The sequence below is a fragment of the Aquila chrysaetos genome, chromosome 15 (genome assembly GCF_900496995.4).
Source record: "Aquila chrysaetos chrysaetos chromosome 15, bAquChr1.4, whole genome shotgun sequence".
Lineage (NCBI taxonomy): Eukaryota > Metazoa > Chordata > Aves > Accipitriformes > Accipitridae > Aquila > Aquila chrysaetos.
In genome coordinates this window covers 15981339-15994527 of record NC_044018.1, presented here as the reverse complement: position 1 = coordinate 15994527, position 13189 = coordinate 15981339, and the positions used below count along the sequence as shown (strand labels likewise).

The 13189-nt window shown below is 45.9% G+C and overlaps 1 protein-coding gene across 1 annotated transcript; it reads left to right on the top strand.

Moving 5' to 3' along the window:
• Window positions 1-1574: 1574 nt before the first annotated feature.
• KCNF1 (potassium voltage-gated channel modifier subfamily F member 1) lies at window positions 1575-4126 on the top strand. Its single transcript, XM_030038065.2, has one exon. It carries the CDS (start codon window positions 2300-2302, stop codon window positions 3761-3763), a length of 1464 nt encoding a protein of 487 aa, XP_029893925.1. The 5' UTR covers window positions 1575-2299; the 3' UTR covers window positions 3764-4126.
• The last annotated feature ends 9063 nt before the right edge of the window (window positions 4127-13189 follow it).

Genomic DNA, 13189 nt, shown 5'->3' with positions numbered 1-13189 from the left:
AGACTAATAGACATTACTCTTTTCCTGGGACTGTCACCTGAATAAGGCAACCACCCCCTGCAGTTACTGTTCCTTGCCCTCCGTACTGTTCTGCAGCGAGGATACGAGTGACACAGCCCGGGCATTTGAAGAAGATTATGAAGCTATGGTTCATGCACAGCTTATTCCTCCCTGTGAGACTGGGTGTTACATTTGCTCGGTGACTACAACAGAGCAGCAAGAACCCACTTCCCTTGGCTTCAGCTTTTGCATTACAAATTTGTGCATGGATGTATGTGACACACAAAGAGAAAGGACTGTGTTCCTCTGTTTCATGGCTTTCATGCAAGTCTTCCTCTATTACGAATTCACCTCTTTCCTCTCATATTTTCACTCTGCTCAATCATGCAAGAGCTGAGGGACAAGGAAGGTCATTGGAAGGTCTGGGAAGGGGCTGGATCAGTGATTTTGACTCATGGCTTGTTCACCCCCAAGTGTCGTGAGCTATCTCCAAGGGGTATTCATAAGGTATGTGAGGCTATGTGCATGCTCCATGTCAAGATGAGGTCTGGTGCACAACCTTTTACTAATCCCCCATAAGTTTCCATCAAGGGAGCGGAAATGGAGCACAGTGTACTCGCCAGGGTCCCCCTTGCTTGGTGACACAAGCATGAGGACAGCGGGCACATCACAGCTCTCACCTTTCTCCCAGGTTGGACACAAGCCTAGAGAAGAAAATTGTCAGTTGGATTTTCCCCTCTATTCCCCTCCACTTCGAAGCTTTTCAGAAGCCAGTAAATTGGAAAAGATCAAACCCTGCTGGTATAGATCATTCTGCTGTGGCCAGAAACAGTTATCTTATTAACTGTGGGTTTTGCTGGATCAGAGCCCTCAGGACCCATTAAAATGAACTGTATAGTCAGATTTAAGAATTTAAGAGCACAGTGGTAGGCCTTCCTGCATGTAAGGGTCCAGGGAACAAATGTCCATCACATCCTGGAATATGAAGAAAACAAAAGTTAAACGGAAATGCTTGTTATTCTACTTGTTAAGTGCTGGATGTAGCACAAAGCACTACTGCTGGTAAGTAGCATTCACCGAGAAATCATCCTAGATGTAAACTACTGAAACCCTCATCAGGGTCAGTTGACTGCAGATCAAGAAAAAACGGCTAAAACTGAGGACGCAGAGCTTTGGGAAATGTGCACAGAGTGCAGGGAAAGTTTTGCTCCACAGCTGCAACGAAAAATTCATTGTCTCTGCTTGGTTCTCAATGACACCAGTACAAATCTACAGTAACTCAATGTCCTGAAAGAGAATTGCTCTAGACTTACTCCAGTCCCGCTGAGGGCATGATTACTGTCATGCATTTATTCCAAACCACAGTATTTTTTCCTCTGGCTTCTGCCATCAGAGGAAAATGTTTGGGTGTCTTTCTGCAGCTCTGAATGACTTTATACACGATTATGTTTTGTATTTGATTTAAAAAAAATGTTTTTAAAAATCGTTAAAGTGCATGGCGGTATAAGAAACACGTTACTTTACAGCCAGGCAGGTGTATAAATAGCTGAGCTGTGTTTTCTGTGTAGCTGGTGCTTTGCTGGGTTTCACCAGAAGAGGGTAGAGTTTGGAAAGGACTCCTCGCAGCCTGGGCTCCCTATTGTGTTGGGAAACAGCAAAGGGAAAACAAGCACAAGTTTCTCCTCTGCACGCTTGCACCGACTGACTGTGTGCAAGAGTCAGCAGATAAACTCTGGAAGACCTTAAAGTAAAAAGAAAACGGAAAGAGAAACAAAATTCAAAAGCAGCTTTCTAGGGAAATCTGTGGAATCGAAGAGAGAAACCGCAACAGTTTTCTGTGGGCTCACCCTGCTGATTGTCTCTCTGAGAACTGTCACTCACTGCACATTGCGTTAATCAGAGCACAGGATTTATTTCTCTGCCGTGACTTCCAACCTGTGAATAAATATCACTTTTAGAGAGAGAATGGGACCTGAAAAGACTCTCAAGCGCTGAAAAGAGGGGTGAGTTTTATTAAATGGTTTCTTCTCTTTCATATCTGCTGGAGCTTTCTAACATCCTGCTTGCAGGCACAGCAGCCCGATGACTTGTCTTTTCCCTGCAGCTTGTTGCATACCTCACGAGGCTTTCCTGACCGCAGGTTTATTTCTGTAACCTTTCCCACCACGACTCCGGTCAGTTTGGTAACATTTGTAATAGAGCTGACTCGGTGCTGATTTGCTTTCATGAGAAATTAAAACCACAAGGCTTTGTAACCAAACAATAGGCTAAAAATCAAATAAAATCCAATTCAATTAAAATGGCAGGTGACTCTAGGTTTCCAGATGTGGACACTGACGGGTCAGAAAAAAATGAAGAAGCGGAGATTGTAGTCAATGTCGGTGGGGTAAGGCAGGTGTTCTACGGAGGTAACCTGAATCAATACCCAGAAACACGGCTGGCAGAGCTGATCAACTGTTTATCGGGGGGATACGATAGCATATTCTCCCTCTGTGATGACTACGATCCTGGAAAGAGAGAGTTTTACTTTGACAGAGATCCAGATGCTTTCAAATGCATTATTGACGTGTACTACTTTGGAGAAATTCACATGAAGAAAGGAATATGCCCCATATGTTTCAAGAATGAAATGGAATTTTGGAAAGTGGATCTGAAATTTTTGGATGAGTGCTGCAAAACTCATCTAAGTGAAAAGAAGGAGGAACTGGAAGAAATAGCCCGAAGGGTGCAACTGATTCTGGATGACTTGGGAGTTGATGCCTCAGAAAGTCGCTGGAAAAGATGCCAAAAATACATCTGGAAATTTCTGGAGAAGCCAGAGTCGTCTTACCCAGCTCGAGTGATCGCTGTTCTGTCCTTTCTGTTTATTTTGATCTCCTCCATCGTGATGTGTGTGGGGACCATCCCAGACCTCCAGGTTGTAGATGCCGAGGGGAACCGTATGGAGCACCCGACTCTGGACAGCATAGAGACAGCCTGTATAGGCTGGTTTACCATGGAGTATGTGCTGAGGCTAATCTCCTCTCCCAACAAACTCCACTTTGCGCTGTCTTTCATGAACATTGTCGATGTGCTAGCAATACTTCCTTTCTATGTCAGCCTGACCTTGACCCACTTGGGAGCCAAGCTCATGGAGCTGAGCAATGTCCAGCAGGCTGTCCAGGCGCTGCGCATCATGAGGATCGCGAGGATTTTCAAGCTTGCACGGCACTCCTCGGGGCTCCAGACTCTAACGTATGCCCTGAAACGCAGCTTTAAGGAGCTTGGGCTGCTCCTCATGTACTTAGCTGTTGGAATCTTTGTCTTTTCTGCCCTGGGTTATACCATGGAGCAAAGTCACCCTGAAACTTTATTTAAAAGCATCCCTCAGTCATTTTGGTGGGCAATCATTACCATGACCACGGTTGGATACGGAGACATATACCCTAAAACGACTCTAGGAAAATTGAATGCTGCCATCAGTTTTCTTTGCGGGGTGATAGCAATTGCCCTTCCCATCCATCCCATCATTAACAACTTTGTCAGGTATTATAACAAACAGAGAGTTTTAGAAACAGCTGCCAAGCATGAATTGGAGCTGATGGAGCTAAACTCAGCCGAGGGGAAAGCCGCAAGCTCCAAAAGTGAACTAGAGGATCTTGCGAGGGAAGGCAAGGAGGGTCCTTTTTACAGCAGCCGGCTAAAAGTCTCCCACAGTGACACCTTTATTCATCTCCTGTCAGAAGAGAAACACTATAGGACCAGGCTTCAAAGCTGCAAATAAACTGTGAGCTGTTGTCAGTGCTGAGCTATAGATCAGGACAACCTGACAATCAACTATTGAAAAGACTCACGGGATCTGTCAGAGTTGGGAGGGAGCACTGCTTTGCTTTTCCAACGTGAATATAAATTAACCCCATGGTATCTCCATCAACAGTTGGTAAGACTTTGCCGTTATTACCCAAAATAAAATAGTAGGACTCCACTGAGATCAGACTGCTTATAACGAGTGCATTCTGACAAAAACCATTTGTAACCATTTTAGAGACTGAAAAGTCTTTCCTGATCGGTAAATGTTCGATAACTTGAATGTGCAGCATTGCCACATCAGAATTCTGTACCTGTGACAATAAAGAGCAGCATCGCACAGATTGTGTCTTCCAGGCTGTCTTCAATGCCTTTGCAGCTAGGAGAACTGCTCCTTAAAAAATTAAAGCAGCCTCTCACTCATATTAGATTCGGGTTTACAGCAAAGCGTTATGAGCAGTTTCAGCCTAGAGATACTGGAAGTATGAACATATACCATATGCAGAGTATTAAAGTCAATGAATGGTTTTGGTTTTGTACAATGTAATCTGGGGCCAACTATTTGGATAGGTATCTGTTCCTCTTTCCAGAAAAAATATAATTTTCAATGGGACATGAAGCTATTTTGGGGGCAAGATATAGAACAGAATTAATGTATTCTAAGGAGCAAATTAAAAAAAAATATTTGTTCTAGCTTTTAATTACAACATAATAATTTAAATATGCAGGAATCTTTCAGGAAGTGTTTATAATCAAGTAATTTTTGAAACTGTAAGTTAACTCATAGCATTTTTAATTCACTATTAAAGCAAGAGAAGTTCATAGGGGAGTTAGATTGAGTACTTCTAAATAAGAAACTTTAACTCTTTGAAAGTAAGTGTAGAGAAAGTTTCAGTAAAAATAGTATAATCTCCAATTGATTTATGGTAAAAATATCTACCTGAATGAACGTATTACTAGGTTATTTTTTAAAAAAAAAGCAGATCCCACCCCTACAATAACTGCTTGGTTTTGTAAATGTCAGTTTACAGAAGTAGTGGGCACTAATCAGTATCTTATTCATTAATCAGCATATTAATCAACACCAGTGTGTAGCTATTATCCTTTCCAAAAGTAAGTGCCGTCTATGTGAGCATTACTTTGGCTCACATAATGACTGCAATATGTGGGTCTGGTCTCTACCAGAGAAATCCATTGAAACTAGGAGTTACGCCAGCTCAAAGGGGAGGGGAGAACTGGCACACAGATGTATTTACGTGTGTTAAAAGTAGGATCCCAAACGATTAAAGGGCTAGAGTAGCTGTCCTTATTTTTTCCCTTTTGTGCTGAGCAGCCCCTTGCCCAGATGAAACACAGCGGCACGGGCCACGATCCGTCCCCAGGCACCTGGTGCCCAAGACCCCCACGCAGGTCCCTGGGACTCTTTTCCTGGGACGTGGGCAAGTGATGGGGCTGTGGCTTCCACCCCGCAGGAGCAGGGACTGGAGGGGCTCAGAGCTGAGGGGTGGGCTCTGCGCTCTCTCTCGGCACCTTGTTTGCCCCTGGCAAAGGGGTACGTGTCCGCTGGTGGGAAGAGCCCTGTCCTGCCGGGAGCAGGGAGCAGTGGTGGTGCGTAGAGGTGAGGCAGGTGTGCGGAGATGGGCAGCTGCTCCCCCTGTCTGCGGGTCTCCTGACACAGAAATGAACCCCCAGCTCCCGCAGGCTGAAGCCCTTTCCCAGCTCTACCCCTCACACCCCGAGTTGCCCACCCCGGGGACACCTACACTGTATCCCCATGCCCCAGCCCCGTGCCAGACCTACCGTCCTCTTCCACAACCCCGTTACCATGTCCTGCCTTACATACCCCCATCAGGTAAGATAATTCAAAGCAACCTCTAAACCTTTCTGTACCGGAATCCTTCTGCCAGCCTTTGTCCCATATTCTTTCCTGCCTAAGGCCAAGAGCCCACCCAAGAGACCTCCTCAGCCCAAGCATCCCTTCACCCCCATCCTCCCCTCTGCATCCCAGGTCCCAGCTCTCCGCCTCTAGACCTGCTCTGTCGATCCTTCTTGTCTGCTGAGACCTGTTCCTTGCTTGCCACCGGTCTCAGCTCTGCTCCCGCTGGCTGCCCGGCCAGAACCGTAGCTGGCTCTCACCAAAGGGACAGGATCATGTCCCTTGCACTGCTGAGGACTTCCAGAACACAAGTATGGGCTCGGCCAGCAAAAATCAACTCGGGTGGGATGCTGAGGGTGGGAGAAGAGCAAAAGTAACAAAGCTGTGCCAGTTCCAGCCATATGCCTTACCTATCAGCGGGGATATTAAATGTTCCTGACTTCCCTCATGACATGCAGAGGGTGGCTGAGGGTGAATTAAGTTAGCAAAAGAGCTTTCCTGAATGAGGAAATCACTGTATAAATGCTAAGTAATATGGTTAGCACCGCAAGTACTAAATCCTCACTGCTGCGCTTTGCAATTTATTTAACATGACATTAAATAAAAATAAGCCTCTTTTATCAGAAATAATTTTATGGGCTAATCTCTCCAATGAGTTATGCTTTTGAGCACAGGGGTCTGTCTATGCTATGTCAGTATGGAAAGAGCTTTGAGACAACCTTGGTGCCACTCCAGCCCAGGCTGGTCTCAAGCCAGGCTCCATGTGGTTTGCTGCACTAGGGACCGTATTTGTTGGATTCGTTGCTGTAAGTTATATGTTCTTAAAAGGCTGTGGATGGGCAGGATGGATCCCTGCCCCTTTGCCTTGCCAGAGGTGTGGGAATCCTGCAGGAGCAAGGGGAGATGTGGGCAGCGATGGAGAGACAGAGCAGCCTGGCAGCCTGCAGCACATGGCGGGACTGGAGAGGAGCAGGGGAGCCTTACACAGCTACAACCCTGATGGTAGAAAGCAAGAGGCTTTCTGGGGCCCCAGGGGAAACACCTCTCACAGACCAAGAAACTACCATAAACCACTGGCTTTGATATCAGGGCTGGAGGGAAGGCTGTGCCCCTTAAGGGATGGAGTGAGCTAGGGAACGTTTATTTTCAATTTTTTTTAATACTCTGCACAACCCAGAAGAGCTGATTTTCCTTTATTACAAGTTAATCTAAAAAAAGAAAAGGACTTAAAAGACTGGAAGGCTGAGGGGTGGAAGGGGAGTGTTTAGTCCAGTCCCTTCACAGAGAAGAAGCAACACCAACCAAAGACTCTGGCTGAGTCGAGGTCCCCCCGCTCTTAGACACAGGACTTTCTCAAGTCCAAAGCTAGGACAGGCCCTGAAGTCTTTTCAAGGAGGAAACTGCACCATGCTTGGTGCAAGTCTTATTCCTGTGCTCTGGGTGAGGTGGGCACAGGCTGCACCCCTCCAACCCACCAGTGACTTCCCCACGTCCAGCTCTTCCTGAGCACTTTGTGGACACTTTCGCTGAGTTGGTACAATTAAATTAATGAATGGGACGCATTCCCAGTGAGCCCATCTCCAGACTCACAGAAACAGCATCAGCCACTGCACCGAGCTTCCCCAATAACTGCAGCACATGGGAAGCTCTGTAACACAGCTGTCTCTTGGGGGAGCCCTGCGGCTCGTATTTAATACCCTTCACCTGGGAACCAGGACTGGAGCGGCCTGAAAATGTCCAAATGCAGAAAAATCTGCATAAACCTCCTGGATCTCTCCTGATACCCCTGCTACTCAAATACTCCTCTTTGGACTCCCAGTTGTGTGAAGGAAATGGGTCACCCTTCTCATACGAAACTGAGAGCTCTGGGAAGAAAATGTAGTACTCTCTTCTATAGAAAACCCATTGAGCAGAATTATGGAGAAAAAAACCCACAGCTACTAAAATTTTAGTTGACAACCCTTCTCATACAGAATCTCCTCAGTTCACTGTGCAGGAAATTTCAGAGCACAGTGAGCATGTCCAACTACCCTCTTGAGAAGTTATCCTGTAGGACATCTGCCCTGTGCAGCCAGCCCTGGCTGCTCTAGAAAACTTTGAATCTTTAATACAGCCTGCAATGTACAGAATTAAAACTTGAAGGGACCGACTTTTAGTTCCTAACATCAACTTCAGCTGTAAATTTGGGATTAGTCCAGGTTTGACATCGAATAGCTGCCAGCAGAATCTGGTTCAATAGCCTTAATTTAATAACTCACCCAGGGGTACATTGGTGGCAATTTCTAAGACTGTAGGTAAAATGAAGCCTGTTTCTAGCTTCCTGGACACCATAAAGGGTAGAACTTAGTAGAGTGGAAATTGCTTTTAGAAGTGTGGGAGATGGCTGCAGTAGATAGTGACACACAGCATTAGTCTCAGGGAAGTGATAGGCATGTAACATGTCAACTCTGGCTGGCATGTCACAGCCACCTTGGCTTTTGGAGACAGCTTCAGGTTCAGGCAGAAACAGCCATCTACAGCTAGGTTTTTATTGCTGGACTGCCATACATGTATGATTTGAAGACACTTTAAAAAAAATAATTAAAATTATGGGAATGTGGTGCGCTGACCCTGGCTGGACACCAGGTGCCCACCAAAAGCCGCTCTATCACTCCCCTTCTCAGCTGGACAGGGGAGAGAACATACAATGAAAGGCTTGTGGGTCAAGATAAGGACAGGGAGAGATCACTCACCAATTACCGTCACAGGCAAAACAGACTCGACTTGGGGAAAATTAACTTAATTTAGTGCCAATCAACCAGAACAGGGTAATAAGAAATAAAACCAAATCTCAAAACACCTTCCCTCCACCCCTCCCTTCTTCCTGGGCACAGCTTCACTCCTGGATTCTCTACCTACCCCCCCGCCCAGCGGCGCAGGGGGACAAGGGATGGGGGTTACGGTCAGTTCATCACACGTTGTCTCTGCCGCTTCATCCTCCTCAGGGGCAGGACTCATCACTCTTCCCCTGCTCCAGCGTGGGGTCCCTCCCATGGGAAACAGTCCTCCATGAACTTCTCCAATGTGGGCCCTTCCCACGGGCTGCAGTTCTTCATGAACTGCTCCGGTGTGGGTCCCTTCCCCGGGCTGCAGTCCTTCAGGCACAGACTGCTCCAGCGTGGGTCCCCCACGGGGTCACCAGTCCTGCCAGAAAACCTGCTCCAGTGTGGGCTCCTCTTTCCACAAATCCACAGGTCCTGCCAGGAGCCTGCTCCAGCACGGGCTTCCCACGGGGTCACAGCCTCCTTCAGGCATCCCCCTGCTCCGGTGTGGGGTCCTCCCCGGGCTGCAGGTGGAGATCTGCTCCCCCGTGGACCTCCCTGGGCTGCAGGGGGACAGCCTGCCTCACCATGGTCTTCCCCACGGGCTGCAGGGGAATCTCTGCTCCGGCGCCTGGAGCATCTCCTCCCCTCCTTCTGCACTGACCTGGGGTCTGCAGGGCTGGTGCTCTCACATGTTCTCACTGCTCTCTCTGGCTGCAGTTTCTGTGCTGCTGCAACTTTTTTTTCCCCTTCTTAAATCTGTTCTCCCAGAGGCACTACCACCGACACTGATGGGCTCAGCCTTGGCCAGCGGCAGGTCCATCTTGGAGCTGGCTGACATTGGCTGTCGGACACAGGGGAACCTTCCAGCAGCTTCTCACAGAAGCCACCCGTGTAACCCCCCCCACTACAAAACCTTGCCACACAAACCCAATTCAGGGAAATACTAGAATACCACTATTGTGTGCTGTGATGTGTGCAGGAGAGTTGCCCCTTGCTGCAGGTATGACAGCTGCCACACAGGGTTAATTGAAATGTCCTCTCTGGTCTGTGCATGGGTTGGGGGAACGTGAACATGTGGAGGTAGAGGCAGCTCCTTTCAAACAGGAGGAGGGCCGAGGACAGTGCAGCACAGCCCATCTGTCCCCATCTGTGCTAAGGGCACTCTAAGGTCTTTTTTGCAGCTGAAGCTGGCAGTGATGCTGTTTCAGTAACCCTTTAGGCAGTTTTCTTTTTGCCTAATGTGCTATTTGATTCTACTTAATAAAAACACTTAAGAGGAGAAACCAAGACCATGTTGTTTTCAGTCTGAGGTATTCTCTCAATCTATACTGATTTTTCAAATAACTACCCCACACACTCACCTGAGAGTGGATGAAAGAGTGACAAACAGGTGTTTGTTGAAACAGAGCATTCAAGTGTCCATAAAAGTAAGGATTAAGAGATATCAATGAACAATTAACCATACTGAAAGACACAAAACCCCCCTACAACCCTCTTCCAGACACATCTGCATTGCTAGATGTGCTAAAACAAATAGAACGGTGTCTCCTGTGAATTATGCTAGACAGAAGTGCTTCCTCCCTCCTCCCTGTCAACACAGCCATCAGTCCTATAACCACTGACAAACCTCACAATTTCTTACTTACGCAGGTAGGACCATTACCAGGCACACGCACAGGAGATCGCACTTGCTACCCAACCAGGTTTCTGAGGATCTGGCTTGCTGTCCATTCAAATATTACTGCATTTTGCCTAGACTGTCCATTCATGAATATCAACATTTCCTTCCACACCAGCTTTCAGGAGACACTTTCCCTTTGAGACAGATGGTCCTTAATGATGTGAGGAATAAGTTCTGCACTGCCTGGTGTAAATCAACCTTCACCAAGAGTTGCAGCAACATAGCACTAGCATGAAAGTCAACTCAGGGCAATGTATATTAAATTTACTTGCTTCAGCCAGAGATATCCCACTAAAACTGCAATTAGTTTCTCTTCCTGCAATGAACCATATTAGGCTTGAATTCAGTGGGAGCTCTGCCTGCCTTAGGAGTGTTGGGGGGAATGATGCAGCCAAGTGAGCCAGGCTAATGCACAAGGCAGGCTCACGTAAATCTCTGAGAGGAAAATGAAGATGATAGAAAGGTCTGAGAGCTCCAGAAGAAGCCGTGCCATTTAATTGTTTCTTTTCTTGTTGCTTTCATATGTAGATGAGAAAACTGCCAGCGTCTTAAGGCTGCTTTTTGTCTTCCCATGTAAGGGGAGCCTTGAATATCTTTTTAACATGCTGAGAGTCGAGCACTGTTTAATCATCCTGGTCAGTTAAAGATATACAATAGAAGCAGAAAGGAAGGGAAATCTTAAAAGGATGTCGCATGTCCTATGTTGTATATGCCTACAAAAATACTGTTATTTTCAGAGCATCACTCTACTGATTTCAATGAAAATGAAGCACCCAAAGGCAGACCCTAGTGTTTTGTTTTTTGGTTTAAGCACAAAATGTGATTCCCTATTTTATAAGGAAGTAAGCTGTACACTCCGTAGCAGTTAAATGTCTTAAAAAAATGAAAATTATCTCTATTCATTAGAGCCTGTGTTAGAGCTCACAAATCCTGTGTTAGAGCTCACAAAGTGGTGGAAACTCAGGTGAGCAATCACTGGACGAAGGCAGCAAATTGCTCTGAGCTGCAAAAGGAAGTTTTAGAAAACCTTGTGGCAGCCTCAGCCCGTTTTGCTGTGCAGGAGACAAACTGCAGCTTCAATTACTATAACAGCATTACAGGGAAATTCTTTATCACTACGATGCACTCCACTGATCCCGAATAATGTTTCCACTGCATTACAGTTATCAGCTTTACAAAGTCAGTGTTTTCTAGGCTTACTAGCATAATAAGATATGGCAATTTTACACAATACCCAGAATATGAAGTAGCTGTAGCTAGCTGTTGGTCAATGTTGGGTTTTTTTATATATTATTTTTACAGCAAAAATGGTACACCACAAATATTCTTTGCCATATTCACATAAATGATGTATTCATTGTCATACATTGATTTTAACTTCTCATATCCCTGATGTCTCAGCTTGTCCATTATCAACCAGTGAAGAATTCACCCTTCTGTCTTAGTCTATGCCAGATTAACCACCATGAAATACTACATGCCATTTTGGTTTCTTCCCTTGTTCCATCAAGATTTACTCCATAATTGGACAGCTCTTGTCACTGGCGTATTTTTCTTTTCATTCAGCCTCATTTTTCATACCTTAACTTCAGTCTATTACACTTCATTATTCTGTTTCAGAAAATGGAAATGATTCATCTCCCTTGCTGCTTACACTCCTGACACACTTGCAGATGACTAGTGCATTCCCACTAGTTGCAGCTCTCTGCACTGTGTCAGTTCACTGGGGCAGGCTTAGAACATGCCTAGGAGAGAAAACACACTGGCTCAAGACTTCATTTGGACATGTTGGCCAACCACCCCCCAAAACCTCTCTATGCATCAAAAGAAAACTCTCTCTAATATGCGGAACACTCAAAAGAAGCAAGGTCCATGTGCAGCAGCCCTGTCTGATTTAGCTGAACATTTTCGCACATTTAAATTCCCCTCTCTTCGAGAGGACTGAAACACTCTGAAACATTTTTCTGGAGAGGGATTGCTTTAAACGTGTGCTTGCATGCTTTGCTGATCAGAATGTGCTCACATTAAACCTTACATGGCAAAAAATGGATGTTTCTGAACTGCATCCAAGCAGGCACCAGCAATTTTCTGCTCACGGCCACCAATCAGGCATCAGCACAATGGGACCTTGATTAGTCCCTACAGGGGCTGCTGCAATATAAATGAGAATGATTTTTGGTTCATGAATAACAGATAAAGTGTCATCCTATTGCTTGAGAAGTTAAATATCTAGAAGACAGCCTGACCTTTGCATCCCCCCGACTTACTCACTTTGTAGAAACATTACTAAATACAAATGTGTTTTGGTACATTATAAAAAACCCCTAACTCCTTCACTATTTAACAGGCAAAACTCAAGCAGAGAGGAGATAAAACCTGCATCCTCCCCTGGGCTTTTGCTTGGGAATGGCCACTGGCCAGCTGGACACCTCTTGCTTGTTTGCAGAGGAAGAAATGGTACCCTTGCCTGCCAGCAGGTCCTTCTATTTCTACCAGTTGTCACAGTAATAAATCAGTTGTTGCTGCAAAACACAGCTCCTATCCAACTTATGGGGAATCTGTAAACTCTCTGCAGCACAAATGTCAACCAATTGCTGGCCGGGCTTTCAGGCTGGAGTGGTTGTTTGCCAGTTAGTTATTTGCATTGGAACAGTAAATTCCATTTGCAAAAGCCTTTACCATTTGGACCCATTTGCCTTAGGAGCAAATTAATTGCTGCTGTACGACATCATCCCTGCTGTGACTCACACAGGGCACATTCATACTGCCTTGGCTGGAGGAGTGAACATCAGTTGCCAGCTGGACTTCATCCTTGCACACTGGAGTGGTTATTGTCTGCCTTGTGCTGGGGCTCTTACCGTCAAGACTGTTCACATGAGACCTGAGCAACTCAAAGATGCATTAAAAAGTGAGCTGCTCCCATATCTGATGTGAATTGTCTGCACAAAGTGACTGCAAAACGTTTCTGAGTTGGAAAAAAGTGTAAAGAGAGTATAAATGTCCTCAGTGAGCAGCTAGGAGCTGGCTGGGGGCAATGTACGC